Source organism: Cyphomyrmex costatus, unplaced genomic scaffold (genome assembly GCF_001594065.2).
Source record: "Cyphomyrmex costatus isolate MS0001 unplaced genomic scaffold, Ccosl1.0 scaffold474, whole genome shotgun sequence".
Lineage (NCBI taxonomy): Eukaryota > Metazoa > Arthropoda > Insecta > Hymenoptera > Formicidae > Cyphomyrmex > Cyphomyrmex costatus.
In genome coordinates, this window is record NW_017279009.1 from 420,836 (window position 1) to 438,963 (window position 18,128).

General features: G+C 34.7%; 2 protein-coding genes across 2 annotated transcripts; one reads left to right on the plus strand and one right to left on the minus strand.

Annotated features, from left to right (window-relative positions):
* Positions 1 to 452: 452 nt before the first annotated feature.
* On the minus strand, positions 453 to 7,803 carry spz5 (spatzle 5 Toll-1 receptor). Its single transcript, XM_018545035.1, has 7 exons — positions 7,740 to 7,803; positions 6,988 to 7,142; positions 5,328 to 5,417; positions 4,618 to 4,749; positions 2,419 to 2,574; positions 1,428 to 1,670; positions 453 to 1,156 (listed from the first exon to the last, which is right to left on the minus strand). Exons 1-7 carry the CDS (start codon positions 7,767 to 7,769, stop codon positions 985 to 987), a joined length of 978 nt encoding a protein of 325 aa, XP_018400537.1. The 5' UTR covers positions 7,770 to 7,803; the 3' UTR covers positions 453 to 984.
* A 1,326-nt stretch (positions 7,804 to 9,129) lies between these two features.
* LOC108777915 (manganese-transporting ATPase 13A1) lies at positions 9,130 to 14,911 on the plus strand. The gene is made up of 18 exons (XM_018544912.1): positions 9,130 to 9,881; positions 10,114 to 10,379; positions 10,464 to 10,692; positions 10,775 to 10,928; positions 11,003 to 11,155; positions 11,244 to 11,426; positions 11,506 to 11,643; positions 11,859 to 11,979; positions 12,065 to 12,219; positions 12,295 to 12,470; positions 12,547 to 12,786; positions 12,889 to 13,104; positions 13,180 to 13,369; positions 13,430 to 13,687; positions 13,759 to 14,095; positions 14,171 to 14,333; positions 14,419 to 14,562; positions 14,664 to 14,911. Exons 1-18 carry the CDS (start codon positions 9,618 to 9,620, stop codon positions 14,769 to 14,771), a joined length of 3,495 nt encoding a protein of 1,164 aa, XP_018400414.1. The 5' UTR covers positions 9,130 to 9,617; the 3' UTR covers positions 14,772 to 14,911.
* The last annotated feature ends 3,217 nt before the right edge of the window (positions 14,912 to 18,128 follow it).

Here is an 18,128-nt window from a genome sequence, read left to right on the forward strand (position 1 = left end):
AAATCGATGTTTGTCGATTTTATATAACCTTGAGTAATAATTTATTTCATAGATTCAAGATATTTCTTAAATGATAATTCCTCTTTTTTTTCTCTGAACATTTCACGCGATTGATTGGTAATCTGATAAGTTAGTTTTACTAAAAAACAATGATATTAATAAACGGCAAAGATAAATTAATTGTCTTAATTATTTATTCGCGCATTAATATTGCGTAGAAAAGATTTTCTATTATATTACGTAATTATGAGATTTCCTTCCGCTGTCCCTTTTCGATATAATTTTAAAAAGAAGTACTTATATATTGTATAAATAAACTTAACACATGGCGATACAACTATTTGTCGAAACATCCCCTAAATATAATTTTCATATATTGTTGAAATATAAAAGAAATAATATTAATATTAAAAACTATATGTAGAATTAATGATCTATGATAATAGCGCGCAATTTTGCAATCTATCTGTGTTACAGAATACTTGGTGAACCGATGATCGAGGATGCTAAAAGATAAATAAGAATATTCGATGATGATTCTGCTGTAATCAATATAAAGTATATAAAAGATTTATATATATACCAAAATGTACGATGCGAGAGTAACGCGGCATAGCGACATCTCTCGCTGAAAGATTCTCCACCTATTAATCGCAGAGAGAAACACGTTGAGAGCGCATTTAACAGAATTATGCCGTTTGTGATTCGCAATTAACAATGGCAATTAACGATAAACTGACAATTGTGTATCCGCCTCTGTCTTACACCGCTGGTAACAGGCGTCGCGATACATTACTCGGGTATGTACTGTTCATAGAACGCTACATTATCGGTACCTACTTTCAATGCTGTTGCCAGGCGCGCTCTGTGTCGCAGAATTACAGTCGTGAAGAGAATGACGTGTACGACCGCGTTTAATAGCGCTTACCCCCTGAAATTGACCCTTTCACGTTTTATAGCACGACACCCCTAGTCACCGTATCCTTAGAAATTCGGTATGATCTGGCACGAGCAACCGTGTGGAAACCAGAATAAGTCGGTGTAAAGTCGATTTCCGCTTCCCTCGAGCGCGACTAGTCTCTTTTGCACGAATTGTTGCTGGCATCTACTCCTGTACCCCTCCGGGATGGAGCATATACCGTCACACACGTCATTTCTAAAAGCACAAAGAAAGGATTGATATTTTCTCATTATCGATCTTCTTTAAGTTCGTCATCTGGTAGCGTTCTGATGTGACATAAAAACATATGACCTCTTCTGAATTAATACTTATACTTAGAGTAAACGTGAAAATTAAAAGTAAAACGCAAATTAAATTAGAGTGATTTCTTCACAAGTATTATAATAGAAATATCCCTCTGGCTCTACGTTAGATTTATTGCTAAGCAAAAAAACAATACAAACATAAATTCTTTGAGAATACTTACAAACATTTTTCGCTTTTAACGAGCTGCGAATACTTATTTTGTCCAGGAAGATTAACAACGTACATCCAGTTGCCCTCTTTATTCAGAGCGGCTCGGGGAGCGATATATTGGGCTCGTGTGGGACACAGGGAGATGATTTCCGAATTCGACTGCCTTTTTACTCGATCGCTCTTCAGTTTCGCGTAATTCAATAACGGGTTTACACTGTAACTTCGTGGTGCTATTTTGTCTCCTCGCGAATACCTATTTAAGATAAGGTATAAATAATGCAAACCGAGTGCAAAAAGTGAATGCGTACAAGTGATCTTTTTTTATAGAAAAAAGCCTTATTTGTACAAAATAAACATTAATTAAGAAATTTATACAATGAATACACATTCTGTTTTAATATAGAACAGAATTTATTTACTTCAACTTACATTAACTAAGAAGAGATCTTTGCACGCGTTTGATTTTAGGATGGGTTTGTAGACCAAAAGAGAGAAGTGGAAAGAAAAAGCAACCAATCAGAATTCGCGCTGGCAGCCGCTGGGTTTGGCTTTCTGCAGCTTATTGTACTGCTTACTACCAGCACAAGTTTGATTGGCTGTTGATTTTTCGCCTTTTAATTTTTGATGCATTCAGAAATACACACCGAATGCCTTCAGGTATTAATTTATTCTTATTTAATATTCAGTGAATAAGGATAGAATGATACTTGAAGGCGTATACGAATACTTTTTCTACATTCAAATAATACAATATTTCATTTTTACTTATTTTTAAAATAAATCTTTTAATTATTATACATATATTTATAGAAAAAATACTATCTATTTTAATATTTGCGAATAAATTCATGTTTAAAATTAAACTTTTTAAAAATAAAGTTTTTTAAAAAAAATATCTTCTCTGTACGAATATTTTTTGCACTCACTATACGTATTATAATATATTAGCTGTACGCAAGCGAGAAGTTATTGTTTTAATTTCTTCGTGCGATATTTCATACCTATTCGTCAGCCACGATTGGTTTGACTCAAATACGTTTATGGATTCTTGCAAATAAGCACGATCGACATGTCGTTGGACATCGTGATGATACTTCAGTGTTACTTCCGGGAGGAAAGGATTTTTCTGCGAGTATGACGGTGCAGAATATTTGTAACTGCAACTCGATAAATCGAAATTCTAACTTGGTATATACAGGGTGTATTATAAAAAAAGCGGACACTAATTATAGCGCTTAATCCTAATCTAAAATTGAGTCGAAATTTCCTGAGCCATATTTTTGTACAGTTAACGCACTAGAGATATAGGTATTCCTATCCGCCATTTTGGGTCCACTTGACAGATAGATTATATTACGATTAATACGTGGTGACAATGTAAATGTATCAAAAATTAAAATAAATTGCTGTTGAGAGCCAACACAGGATGAAGGTGTGTAGTAAAATTTATTTACATATAATTTAGTTACATATAATTGCAAATTGCATATGTTTCGACCTTAATCCAGGTCCTTTTCAATGCATGAATTTTTCATGCATTGAATTTTTCATGCAATGAAAAGGACCTGGATTAAGGTCGAAACGTATGCAATTTGCAATTATATGTAAGTAAATAAATTTTACTACACACCTTCATCATGTGTTGGCTCCACAGATGTCTATAGACATCTGTGGTTGGCTCTCAACGGCAATTTATTTTAATTTTTGATTTATTTATGGAGCCTCTTATTGTTATGAATGTAAATATAGTTCAAGATGCCTTGTTGCGTTGCAATAAATTGTAGCAGCGGATTCGAAAAAGGTAACAAATTAAGTTAAGCACATTTGTTCGAAATGTATTGAATTTTTGTCCTCTCATAAGGATAATGTAAATAAAATTTGACACTTGAATACTTATACTCACGGAGAATGACCACGCTTTGCGCAGCTTTTACCATGCGACAAATCATCTAGGCTGTGGTGGTTACTTTTGGTTGCTATACCAGAAGCATGCCAAAAATCGGCTTTAGTAGATATGACCCAATTCGTTGGACAAAGTGGTACAAATATTAAGCTTTTAATGATATATACAACTTTAAATAAATTTATTGTTTATAAAAATTTAATTACAAATTAATTTAAAATCGTGCATACCATCAAAAGCTTTATATTTGAAATGTTTTATCACTTTGTCCAACAATTGGTTCATGTCCATTAACTAGTACATTTACCTTACGTGATTACACGCTGCGCAAAGCATAGTTCTCTTTATGAATACAGTAACCTCTTTATAATTACACGCTCGGGACCAAATGTAACAAGAAAGAGATTACCTTAGCTTCGCTTCAAAGCAAGACCGCTTCTTAAGTAGCCTTCTTAAGCACATAGGTATGTAGCACTCACTGACAAAAATGTTTTGATAACTATTTATTTTGTTGAGATGTAACTAACAAAAGGATTTCTTACTTTAGTAAGAAAACTTTTGACACACAACTTGACGAGATACCATATTTTTTTGCCACATCTTTAATTTTTGATCCGGAAGCAATTATCCTCAATTATCTGTTGCTTATTATATAATATTATATTCACTTTCTTTTTTGATTCATGTTTACACTTAAAAATAATTAAGCAACTAACAATTATGCAAAATAATTAATATATAAGTGGTAGGCTTAATTTCGTTTTAGTATCCAGCAAAATGGCGGCCACTGAATACTGCACTGAAACGAAATGAATGGGAACGCAGCTTGAATGCGTCTAAGGCTGCGTTCCGTTTCACGCATATATGCGCGCATTCCTCTATAGTATACGTGACGCTTACTATATAAAATGCACGCATATGTCTGAAATGGAACGCAGCTTATGTGACGCTCACTATATAAAGTGCGCGCATATGCCTGAAACGGAACGCAGCCTAAGTAGATAACTGCGCATTGTTTACTGCGCAAGCAATTGTCATGGAGATGCGTCACATGGGTTACAAACGTGTGCTTATACGGAGATCGTGACTATAAAGAAGTAAACTATAAAGAGGTTCTACTGTATGTCGCAGCACAGACTTTTTCATAACGCATAGTGCATAGTGCATGAGAGAATCAATTAAAATCCTTTCTTTCCTTCCACCTCACGGAAAAGAAGCATTTTGATTGGTTGATTCTTTTATGTATTATGTGTTATGCAAAAGTCTGTGCTGCTGCCTTACACGTAATAAGACTTACCCATGATAACGGCTACTATTGGGTGGAGGTCCATACACTGGGGCTGGCTCTTCTCCAAGAGGAGACTGCGAGTATAATTGACTATCATCTTGTCGTGGATAATCATAGCCTTGATTATAATCCGGAGGAGAACTTTTAAAAATAATAAAAAGAATATAATCGAAGATAACTCACACACACACACACACACAATCAGAATAACATTCAAATCAATGATTAATCGAGACGTATCTGAGCAAAACATTGTGTCAATTTTTCAAATGAAAGGAAAAACTTATTTTCTCTTAAAAATTACTTCAAAAATTATCATAATAACTAAACATACCAACAATCAGTCTCTGTCAAAAGTTCAGTTTTTTAATCTAATCTTTTAAAAGTCGTATTAAAGTTGTTAAAAATTCAAATGTAAGTTAAAGTAAAAATGCAAATTAAAACGTTGCAATTCCAAGTAAAAATATCAGTCAAAACGTTGCAGGTTCAAGTAACATGTCAAATGTAGTAAAATATATTTTCACAATTTTAGCACTCACAATGTTTTGTTGTGACACGTTTTCACAATGTTTTGTAGTGACAACGTCTCTAATAATAGACATGATTAAAATGAATAAGTTATTCGTACTTATCTTATTACGAATACTTATCTTTACTTTACTTATTAGTTACTCTTTTGCATATATTTGTATCACAATATTTCAGTCTTGAAATTATACCTGTAAGAGTTGAAGTTATCGCGGGATTCATCTTGCAGCGCGGTGTTAAAGTCGAAGCTGCATTTGTCGACGAGAAACTTGATGAGTTGTCTAAAAGAAAAAAAAAAAGAAAAAGAAAATGGAAAAAGAAAGAAACCGTTACCTCTGCCGAGGACGGAATACAATGAGCTGATAAAAACGAGTAATGCATTCTCTCGAGGATATTACATTCGACCTTTGGCCTCGCGCGCGAGATCTTGCTGCAACGCGTATCAAAGATACCGGCCATTCTGTCTCTCAACTGGACGACCGAGATTCGTCTCTCTTCCAGGTTGACAAAAGGTTATTTACGCAGGTGCGTTCTCAATTGGGCATTACGCAACTGTGTTAGGTCTGAACAAGCATTAGCGAGGCGAGATGCAGTGTGTTTGTTTGCGGCGAAATGACACGCGCGACGTCGCGCCGCGAGCGATAGGCTGATTCGAGTCAGCAATTTGATATTGTCAGTCTAATTGACCGTTGCTCGAGTCGTTCTTACGCACATATATAATTATCGGAAGTGACAGCTGTCGTAGTCCCAAGTATCTCCATTTAAAATTATTCACCTTGCTGCGATGAAATCGTTACGACTTATCGAAAAACTATATATATCTATTATTTCATTACACGGCGTTAAAAGATTTTGAAATTGCACGAGATGCAGAATACGATATTGAAAAAATTTTCGGATGTCCAAATTGTTTAGAAAAAGAATTTGTTTTATACGTTAAAATACCGCCGTTTTATTTGCACACTTTTATTATTTATTTCCTGCAAACTTGTTCGCAATCGTGTACGATACGCGAGTGCTCGATACGAGTGTTGTCCATGCAAATATTTGAGATAATTTCGAAACAGCGATTTGTCCAGTGAAGGAGAAAGAAAAAATCACCGGCGTTTTTAGTATGATAATGAAGCTCGATTTGGGGCTATTATAACGGGCCCAATAATTATTCAACAGAGTATGACCGCGCCAAGGCCATGGTCATGGTACGCTGAGCAACGATCTCACGGACGTTCTTACATTATAGTTGCCGCTCACTTTACGTAACTCGTCCCAACATCTTCAGAATAGAACTTGAGCGTGAAAGTGCACGCAGAAATTTAGGAAATCGAATTATAGTCGAGTTGCATATGTAGCACGAGTATAGTACAGGCGAAGGATAACTATAATGGCGCGCTCTTACACATTTCAAGTTTACGATCCCATTACGGCAAAGATGGAGTCCTTCTGGGTTGGATCGCGCTAATAAAAGACGAGAGACAAAAAGTACTTTATGCATCATTTTATGTTAGGCGAGAGTCGATTCGGCATTAAAAAAAAAAAATTGGTTATGCAAGACTATTAAGGCAAAACTCGATGCTTTCGAGAAACGGATTCTCACCTCCAAGGAAGAGAGGAGAGTTAGCAGACTTTCCCCTCCAGAAGTTTTTCTCATCGTGTGCGTCGGTCATTTGTATGCATGGAAGAAGGCGGAAGATGGACACGATGGACGCGGCGAAAGGAATATCAACAATTGAAAATGGGTCGACCGGATCGTCGCAGATTTCCACTTGTTGCGTTACCACTCGCCGCTGACTCGACAGCGATATTTTTAGGAGAGAAAAAAAGGGGGACGAAAAGTTCTAAAAGGACACTTACCGAGGATAATGATCTGGGGTTTCGCAGAAGGTCTGTCCCGGTGGCGCGCATTGGGGGGTGAGTCCTGGAGGCGCGGGTACGAAGGGTTCGTACTGCGGCCGTCCTGGACATCCGTACTCCGTGCAAGGTTCACCCCAGGTAACCATCAAGAAAAACTGTTGGTACAAAACAAGACATCGCAATAGAGACATCATTATAAAATGATTTTCAGAAAAAGAGACGTATTTCGATCAAATAGAAAATGCCTACTTTTAAATTGCCTTGTCGATTATTAATTTTATGTACGCAAAAATATTGATTCCTTTGGTATACGCCTGTTAAAAATATCTATATAGGTACAGTTTATGCACATTTTGCATTTGCGGTCAAATACACGCGGATAAAACACGAGATCTTCACTATAGTGGTGACTAAGTGCAATGTATAAACGTGAGACTAGTTACTTATTGTGAAATGTTGCACCGGCTTGTAATTGATCGTTTATCAGAATACTTCCTGTACTATGGTACAAACGCGTGCTTTTTGCGACGGTATTAATCGGTTCTGATTCAGCCTACACGTAATTCGATCGGCAGATAAAAAAAAAACCTTAGCTATTAATCAAGATGAGTCAATGGAAACCGCGATTAGAAAGATGTACGGTGTGTAATTAATAGAAAGAACGTTACATCAGCTTTAAATACAGCTTCTCGGGTATCCTGCAATGATCGGCAATTGGTTACTTTTAATATTATGTTAGACCGATCACTTACGATTGATATTAGATGCCACGCGAACGCCATTTCGATCTATGATCGTTATGATTCACCCCTCCGTGATAAAACCTCTCCTGTGGTGAGCACGGCAGGTGTCTCGGCAGGAAGGAGGCCGCGAAGTCACTTAATTGGCATCGCGTGCTGATCAATCGCCGTGCCAATGTCACCGCTGATAAACGATAACCCGACCCGACTCAGAATCACTGTCCAGAGGATGATCATAAGAGACAAAAAAAAAAAAACCCCGTTAAGGACAAAATCGGGTGTCGAGTTTCGCGCTCGATATATATTATACCTACGAATTTTTCAGATAAACGACAGCTTGTGTTCGTTGGCCGAATCTCGATCCGCGCGTCGACTTTGCGGACTTTAAGCCGAAAGAAGGCAAATTTCAATCCACAATTCGGGACTGATCACCCGTCTCCTTTATAGATGCTATTGTTGTTGCAATGCGTGACTCGTTGTCGCACCGACTATGATAGAGTATGGTCAACCATAATGGACGTCTTTCCACTTTTGGCTAACGTGATTCGAAAGTGTCCACGACACTGGGTCCAGATACTGGCGCGATTCGGTTCTACGCGCCGCGAGTCTACCTAGCAACGTGCGGGATACGTAGGTATACCTGTGCGTGTTGGCCCCTTCCTCGGGCAACGTGCACGAGTTCTGCGGTGCTCAGGGTGGGGTAGGCGGACACATACTTTCACTGGAATACGTGCGGCGAGGGATTCATCGACCTTATGACAACGTGAACTAAGTTTTTTCTTCGGATGACACGGATACATCTTGATTATGTGACGGAGCTAGTGCGTCAGGAAAGAGAAAGAGAAATGCTATTTCTTTATATTGAAGCTGAGTGTTTAGTAGACAGAAATCGCTAAAATTTCTTTTCTTTTATATGAGGCATCGTACGTGTCTTTCACTATAACTTCTTAAGAAGATAGATTGCCTTTAGTGAAAATTTCAGATCACACACACTCGCTGTAAAATAACAATGCCGAATATTTAAAGGTTTAGCGAAAGTAACTCATACTTATATTTCGATCATTCCGATTTTAAAATAGGTGATATGGGAAATAAAGTTAAGAAAAGAACATATTATAAGAAAGTATTTTTGAAAAATATATTTGGTTTAAATATGTAATAATCTGAAATTAAGTTTCCTTATTACTTACAAGGCATTTATAGTAATCTAAAATTATAAAAATAGTCTTATAATTGGAAAAGGGGGGAGAGACAAATCATTACATATAATTATATCTTATTGTTATCTAGAGTTTTTATTTGAAACTTTATCGCTAATATTTGAATAATCGATAATTTTTGAAACATTAAAAATGCTGCAACATTCTCATAAAATATGAGGATTTAAATTATTTGTGTTTGTTGTAGATAGATTACGACTAGAATATAAAGATGAATCATTCGATACGGAAAATTTCCTATAATTTCGAAAGACAAAGCTACATGAATACATCCGAATATAGCGCTTTTACAGCCATGATCATTTTTAGATTGGAGCTGCACTTGCGGTACTCATGATGGCGCTTGAAGTCCATGCTCGTATTTTAGTATGAGACTGCGTTATCTACGGAGAAATACTTGTACTAGGATTGCTAAGCCCTGCCGTATGCCGTATCTGCCGCATTAGAGCTGCTGGCATACTTCTTATCCATTCCAACTTTTAACCTAACCCTGCGGCGCAGGTGGCTCGTTCCATTCTCCATTAATCTCCGCATATACGGAACACGATCACCCAGCTCGTGTTAATGGATCGTGTGCGTGAATCTCTCGATGTGAATGGTGCTTAAGGTTTATCGGACGTTAAAACGTTTTTCACCCGTTGTGACGACTTGTTAAATCGTCGGTGTAATCATGGCGGTGACCCCGTCACGAGTAGACGATCTCGTGCAATCTGTCAGTCTGTACAATCAACGAAAATGGATGTTCAACGGTTACTTCCTGCCTTTTGTGATGCTGCAATCACTGTGGATATACTGTTGGATCTTCGTTTATGGTGTTGACGAGTACTATGACGCGGGCTTGGCAGGCATCGCGGTGATTGGCGTGCTGCAGATTTTCCTGTGCCTATGCTGTCAATGGTCGGTGCACATCCATACGTTCATAAGCTTCAGCTCGGTAAGTGACAGCTGCCTTCAATTTGCCTCAAATAACAGGCACGTGGCTCTTCGTGGCCCCGATATGTTCCATAACTTGGCAGCCATTCGAACGGCTGGTCGTCTGCTAGAGTCGGTATCACGTGATACTTCGGCGGTACATTCGAACATCGCGAAAGATGAACTGAGCGTGGAATCTCACTTCAGTTTTGTCTTGCGATATTCTTTTCTTCTATTCTGAAATGAAATTTCAGGAGGAAAATCCGTACAAAGCCAGTATAGTTAAAGTAGTTCCTACTCCAAACAATGGCAGCTCAGAACTGATTACATTACATCATACGGATGAGCAGGAACCTTGGTTCATTTTTCAAAAGACAAAATATTACTGGGATCCAGATAAAAACTCATTTAGAGGGTTGCAGTTCCCAATCGATTATTCCGTGAAATATTATTCCGAATGGAAAGGATATCTGGATCAAAACGAAATTAAGAAAGCAGAAGAAAAATATGGAAAAAACAAGTATAGTGCGACTCTTGCATCAAACGTTTTTTTGCAAGGTACCTTTCACATAACTGAAAATATTGTTTTTTTTTTTTACTCTAGATTGGACATGGTTGTACCAGAATTCTGGGAGCTCTTTAAGGAGCGCGCTGTTGCTCCGTTTTTCGTCTTTCAAGTATTCTGTGTGGCACTATGGTGCTTAGATAGATATTGGTATTATAGTATCTTTACATTAATCATGCTTATCATGTTTGAGTGTACTCTGGTACAACAGCAATTAAGAAATATGGCCGAGATTCGTAAAATGGGCAATAAACCTTACATGATAATGGTACGAATACGAATACTGTCTGCTTGTAATTTACTTATTTCTTGCCAGTTTCGTTTATGCTTATTTTTTTTTTTTCTTTTAGGTATACAGAAATAGGCGATGGCGCTCATTATTTACAGATCAACTAGTTCCTGGAGATGTTGTCTCTATTACAAGGCCTCAACATGATAATTTAGTGCCATGCGATATGTTGCTTTTGCGAGGCCCCTGTGTGGTTGACGAAAGCATGTTAACAGGTACTTTAAACAAACTAGTAATATGTTTAAATCACAGACATAGATCATAGCAACTAAGAGAGAAAAATGTCTAGGTGAATCTGTACCTCAAATGAAAGAACCTATAGAAGATATTGATAGAAGTAGAGTTATAGATATCGAAGGAGATGATAAACTTCATGTGCTTTTTGGTGGTACAAAAGTTGTACAGCATACACCTCCTAGCAAAACTACTCCCGGTCTTCGAGGTATTATTAATAGTAATTTTAATTTTTACTTAACGTTCTCATTCACTTTATTATTATTTATTTACGACATTAATGCGTGATATTACAGCGACCGATAATGGATGCATTGCCTATGTATTACGTACTGGCTTTTCCACGTCACAGGGGAAACTTTTAAGAACAATATTATTTGGCGTTAAACGCGTTACAGCTAATAATTTAGAAACTTTCGGCTTCATTCTATTCTTGCTTATATTTGCAATTGCTGCTGCCTTGTATGTTTGGATAAAAGGTAATTTGATCTTATATATACTTATTATGTAAAAATAGGGACTATGATGAATATTTACATGTACAAATTTCGATTTTAGGCAGCGAGGATCCCACGAGAAACAAGTATAAATTATTTTTGGAGTGCACATTAATTTTGACGTCTGTTATACCACCAGAGCTACCTATAGAATTATCTCTGGCTGTAAATGCATCTCTAGTAGCTCTATCTAAATTAGGTATTTAAAACAGATTCACTTTAACGAAAACTTAAGGATGTACCAAAATAATTATTAAAAAATTACAGATTTTCTGTATTATATATTTGAAAGTAATATAAAAAATTTGATAGAGATTTATAAAACCTGGGTCAAAAATAATTTCAATAAGAAATACATGTGTGATACAGTTTTAATCCTATGTTACGCATTAAAATTATTATGCCTGTTTGCAGGTGTATTCTGTACGGAACCGTTTAGAATTCCATTTGCCGGCAAAGTTGATATTTGTTGTTTTGATAAAACCGGTACACTTACCAGTGATAATTTGGTTGTAGAGGGTATCTCGGGTATGAAGTAAGAAACTACTATTTGTTTTATTATTTTTGAGTATTCTTTCGTTCTATTAGAAAATATAATTTTCAATCTTTTACTTTTTAAGTGGTAAGCCAGACGTGATCCAAATATCAGATGCATCTTTGGAAAGTATTCAAGTGCTCGCCACATGTCATTCTCTTGTCCAATTAGACGATGGAATCGTTGGGGATCCACTAGAAAAAGCTACTCTCAAAGCTATCAATTGGAATCTCACGAAAGGTAGGTATAAATTCGCAAATAAAATATAATATAAAAATATTAATACATTGTTTCACATGCTAATGTTTTATTTAGGTGATTCTGTAATTCCTAAAAAGGGCAAATTTCCCGCATTGAAAATTCTACAGAGATATCATTTTTCATCAGCTTTGAAAAGAATGTGTGTTGTGGCTGGATATACTCTTTCTGGAGCTTCAGACGTGCATTACATAGCTACGGTAAAAGGCGCGCCAGAAACACTGAAAAATATGGTGAGCACAAAATAACACTTTTCCACAATTTTGATTGATTTTTATGTGTTTTGTAATATAATTTGTTTCATTTCAGTTATCTTCTGTGCCAGAAAATTACGATTCAATCTACTTGTCTCTTTCACGACGCGGTGCAAGAGTTCTCGCTTTGGGGTATCGAAAACTTACTGGTAACTTCTCCTCTCAAGAATTAAGAGAATTAACTCGTGAAAAGTTAGAGAATAATCTCACATTTGCGGGATTTGTCATCATCAGCTGTCCTCTTAAGTCTGACTCGAAAGCTGTTATTAAAGAAATCGTCAATTCATCACACTCGGTATGACGCTTGTCGAAACGTCGTTAATAATCTTTTTTAGAAATCTAAAAAAAATTTATATAAAATTATCAAAAACTGAACGAGTTTAATATATTTATTTAGGTCGTGATGATAACGGGTGATAATCCTTTGACGGCTTGTCATGTAAGTCGCGAGCTACATTTCACGAAAAAACCTAGCACACTTATACTAACTAAGATTAATGACGAATGGTTGTGGGAGAGTATAGACAAAAAGATACTTCTTCCTCTAAGCGTGAAAAATATTGAGTCGCGCAAAGAAATTTGGAAAGAATACGCGCTTTGTGTAACGGGTGAAGTACGTAAATTAAAAAATGTCAATTTTTTTCTATTAGAATTCGATCGTTTGTTACTGCATACTGAAATTTTCTAGGGCTTATCGTATCTGAAAGAAAAACAACGGGAACTTCTTAGGAATCTCTTGCCGCACGTCGTAATATTCGCGCGATGTATACCGAAGCAAAAAGAATTCATTGTTGTATCACTACGATCTTTAGGTTATACGACGTTGATGTGCGGTGACGGAACGAATGATGTCGGAGCTTTGAAACACGCACAAGTGGGTAAGTAATGAAGAGAGTGCAGTAAAATTTGGATGTACTTGTTTTTTTTTTTTTTGGTAGGTGTCGCAATTCTGTCCAGTCCACCCGAGAGAGTGGTTACTGAAAAGCGAGAAGACCCAAGGAACGATACTTTGATGTCACTCATGAATAACGGGCCAAGAAATAATTCGAGAGTTGCACCGGGGGGCTCTCGCACAAAGTTGCAGAAGATTTTGAAGGACCTTGATAACGAGGTACAAGAGCAATCCACGATCGTAAAACTTGGCGACGCTTCCATCGCGGCTCCCTTTACTAGCAAAATGTCATCCATTCAATGCAGTAAGGATCACGGGATATATTGTTAAATTTATTTATTCCCCTCGGAAACACAAATATTTATATACTTGCAGTATGTCACGTGATCAAACAGGGGCGCTGCACGCTGGTCACCACCCTGCAAATGTTCAAAATACTGGCGCTGAATGCACTGATACTCGCCTATAGCCAGTCAGTGTTGTATCTGGATGGAGTTAAATTTAGTGACGCGCAGGCGACTTTGCAGGGTATCCTTCTGGCGGCATGTTTCCTTTTTATTTCACGATCAAAACCGCTGAAAAGTCTCTCACAGCAAAGACCGCTACCAAATATCTTTAATTTGTACACCATTGTAACTGTATTATTGCAATTTTCTGTACATTTCACCTGTCTCGTTTATTTGGTGAAAGAAGCCACCATTTTATCACCGAAGTAAGTTGTGTCTATTGTAAGTTTAATTGGAATCATTCTCTCCCGACCATGTTCTTCAAATTATTTCTTTTATAGGGACAATAAATTGGCAGCCATCTTTAACACTACCAGTGAAGTGAATTCATCAAAACAAAATGACAGTATGGAGGAAGAGCCGTTTGAGGCAAATTTAATTAACAGTACTGTATACATAGTTGCAATGTCTTTTCAGGTTTCTACTTTCGCTATAAATTATCGAGTAAGTTATCTATTATATTCTAGCACTCAGTTAAAAGATGCAATATCATTATACAACAAACGCTAATTATATTATGTTCTGACAGGGCCAGCCATACATGGAAAGTTTAAGACATAATAGAACTCTCTTGTACAGTCTTGTGGGCAATTTTTCCGTTATTTTATTGCTGGTTTGTGGATTCTTACCAGATTTCGCGGTGCAGTTCGAGATTGTAGACTTTCCAAGCCAAGTAAGTTTCATGCGCAAAAATATATGTATAACTAAACCTAATACAATTTATTTGCCGTTAAAATCTATTTGTCACATATTTATAATATTTGCGTGTTACAGTTCCGTACGATACTGGTTCAAGTACTAGTCGCGGATTTTGTCTCCACGTATATAGTCGATAGAGTTTGCCTATGGCTCTTTGGCGAAGGAAGACAACACAAACTGTGATGAACTATCTTTTATCGATTACAGACTGTATCAAAGTTTTTTCTATGTAACTTTTGTTACTGATCTTGTTCCACGTTAAGAGCTGACAATTTTTATATTTAAGGATCGATAATGTACCTGTGAATACACATAAATTACTTGTCCCCATGTGCATTTTGTATTTTATGTCGTCGTATGTGTACTTCCTTTTTTTTTTCTTTTCTTTATTTATATATTATGTATGAAAATGTAATGTGAAAATATAAATATATATCTGATTATTATTCGCTTAATTGTTCACTCTGTGCAGTCAACTTTTTCTCTGTGGAACAAGAAACAGCGCTCTGGCGATCATTATTTATTGTCAATGAAGATATTAATCACGTTTGATATTCATTAATAATTATTTCTATAATAACTGTATTGTCTTTATATATATATATATATATATATATTTATTAATGACGAATAGTTTCATGGACAATTTTAATATATATCAACATATTAAAACAAATATTGATCGCTTGAGAAGAAAAAAATATGCGTGTATGTACATAATTTGTAGATAAACAATTCTACTATTTTTCATAGTGCAATATTCGCACTTGGTGCAAGTTTGGAACACAAGTATAAAAATATAAATTTATATAGATATATTTTATACAGAAACACGCACACAATGCTCACGCGGTTGTAATTGAAATTTGTTCGTAATTGAACAAATAAAACATGAAAAGCTTACGCGAATGACTTTGGTAATTACAATATTGGACACAATTATACATAGCAGTTTTATATATAAAAGATTACATTCCACTTCGATGATGTTGCGTGTTGTGTAATATAAAGAATTTCGCGTTTGCAAATTAAGCATAATGATTATTAGCTCTCAATTTTCATTAGCAGTATGTAATTCTCATTATTTCATCATAAAAAAGAAATAAAGAAACTTTCGTTTATCGATATATTGTGAATTGAACTAAGCGTAATTGTATTATTATACATTTATAATATTAATAAAGAAAATGTTCATTCAAAATAATAATTAGAATTATTTTTCAAATTGATATTAACATGTTAAAACATTAACAGTGTGCAGTTAAAATTCAAGAAATAACACGAAAAGAAATTAAATTGACGTAATGCATTTAATTTGTATTTAAATGGCTAAAGAGATTTGATAGGTGAAAGTTTAGAAGTAGCAATTAAAAAATTTACTTTTAAAATGTCGTTCTTTTTTTATATACGTATCTATAGACGATATTTTACTGTCAGTTCTCAAGGGAAAAGTAGATGAAATTGCGAAGGTGTTTAACTAACTACATGAACGTCTACATTTACTGTAGAAAAAGAAATAGATAATAATTAAGTTTTCTGGATGTGAAATTAATTAGGGATAACGATAAAATGACTTCTGATTTATTTAAAAAAAATTTGATACAGAAAAAAACCATCAGAGAGAGCAGGTCTAAATAGATAAAGTGAATATTTAATAGAATATTTATCGGACGCGTAATATATATTATACCTTTTTTGATCCTCGATCTTTTGTCCCCCACTAAGTATCATTCCTACATAGAAAACTACGGTTACTACGATCAAATGTATCGCTCATTTCTCAATACATTTTTTGATTATAAGAACTGTGACTGTGATAATTCATCTTAAGGTTATCACAATCAAATGTATTGATGGACGGAAGTTATCATTATTTCCGGTTGTGGCAACCGTAACATTTTTTCTGTATATCATAATGACACTATTATAATCAAATAATTCTTGATGTACCTGATCTACCAATCAAGATTCCTAGTTAATAATTCTGCCACATAATTATATGAAATCTGCGAGCTAGTACATACTTCTTGGCGGAAAAAAATTATATATAAATAGATGGAAGATCTTAGAACAAAATCTTAGAAATTCTTAGTTTTTCGTAGATATTCGTAGTAGGATGTAAAATAATGTTGTTTGTTTAAAAAAAAAATCAAGAAATCCTTCGCCCTTCCCGTATACGTTCTCTCTGATGTCACATTATAAACAGGGTTGGTAAAAAAATGTACTTTTTGTTTCCTGTTTCTTGATGTTTGTCTCTTGTCTTCTTGATCAAAAAGGCAAGAGACAAACAGCAAAAAACAGAAAACAAAAAGCACATTGTATAATTGTTTTAAGTATGTTTTTTTATAATACAATTTAAAGCGTATTTGAAGCATTAAAAACATGTTTAAAAAAAAAAACATTAATCTTTGTCAATCCTAATTATAAGTGTGTATTTTATAAATTTTTTCGTATCTTATATCGATATCTACTAAATATCTACTACGACGAATATCTACTAAAACCTAATTTCCAAGAAATAAAACAAACCTCATTTTACGTCCCATTACGAATATTTACGTATATATATATATAATATCTACGTATATAAATTATGTATAAGTATTTCTATACTTTTTCGTAAAACAATTTTCTATCAAAGCTTATTTCGGTTCATTTATACTAATAAATAGTTGCAAAAAAGGATGTTAAATTTTAATTGTTTCTTAGTTAACATGAAGTTTCAAGAAATACATATAATACAAATTATGCATCGTGGAGAAATATCGGGAATATAAAAGAAATAATGAAAAATTACAAGACTCGATATTCAAATATAACAAACCGATACAAAGGTAAATGAGAGTCAAATTGTAATAACAAAAGACATCTTTTTAAACGCAAATATATTAGTATAAAATTTAAAATATAAAAAATTTTAAAGTTAACGCTACAAATATAAAATATATTGTTCATGTACACACATTTAACAAACATGTTTCAGCCTTGTATTCAGGCTCTCTTGAAAAATACAAAAACTAACGCAGCAAATCATTAAGTATGAGCGCAACGGTTTTGTTAAGAATATAATATAAAATTAAATTTAAAAATAAATATAAAAAAATAAATAGAAAAATAAAAAGTAAAGTTGATGTGAGATGAATGGTTGATCAGAGAAAATGAAATCACTTGTGTGTTAATATAAAAGAAATTATAATTAAAGAAATTAAATTTTGACATTTTACTGAAAAAAAGTTAAGTAAGACAAATATTAAAAAACTTGGAAATTAAGTAATAAGGACTATATTGTTATTGAAACATTATATATAATTTGTATAATGACTTTGAAACGCTTGACGAGCGACGAAAAATCCGATACAAAATGATTGTTAGTTCCTAATTCTATAACTTGGAATAATGAACATGTTTATCAAGTTATATGTGTGTTTGCACTAATAATACAGTCTTTTATTACTTAATTCCAGTAATCATCTTGATATCTTACTTAGCAAGATTTTTTGGGTTTATTGTCTGATAACAATTTTTCCATGTTTTCAATGT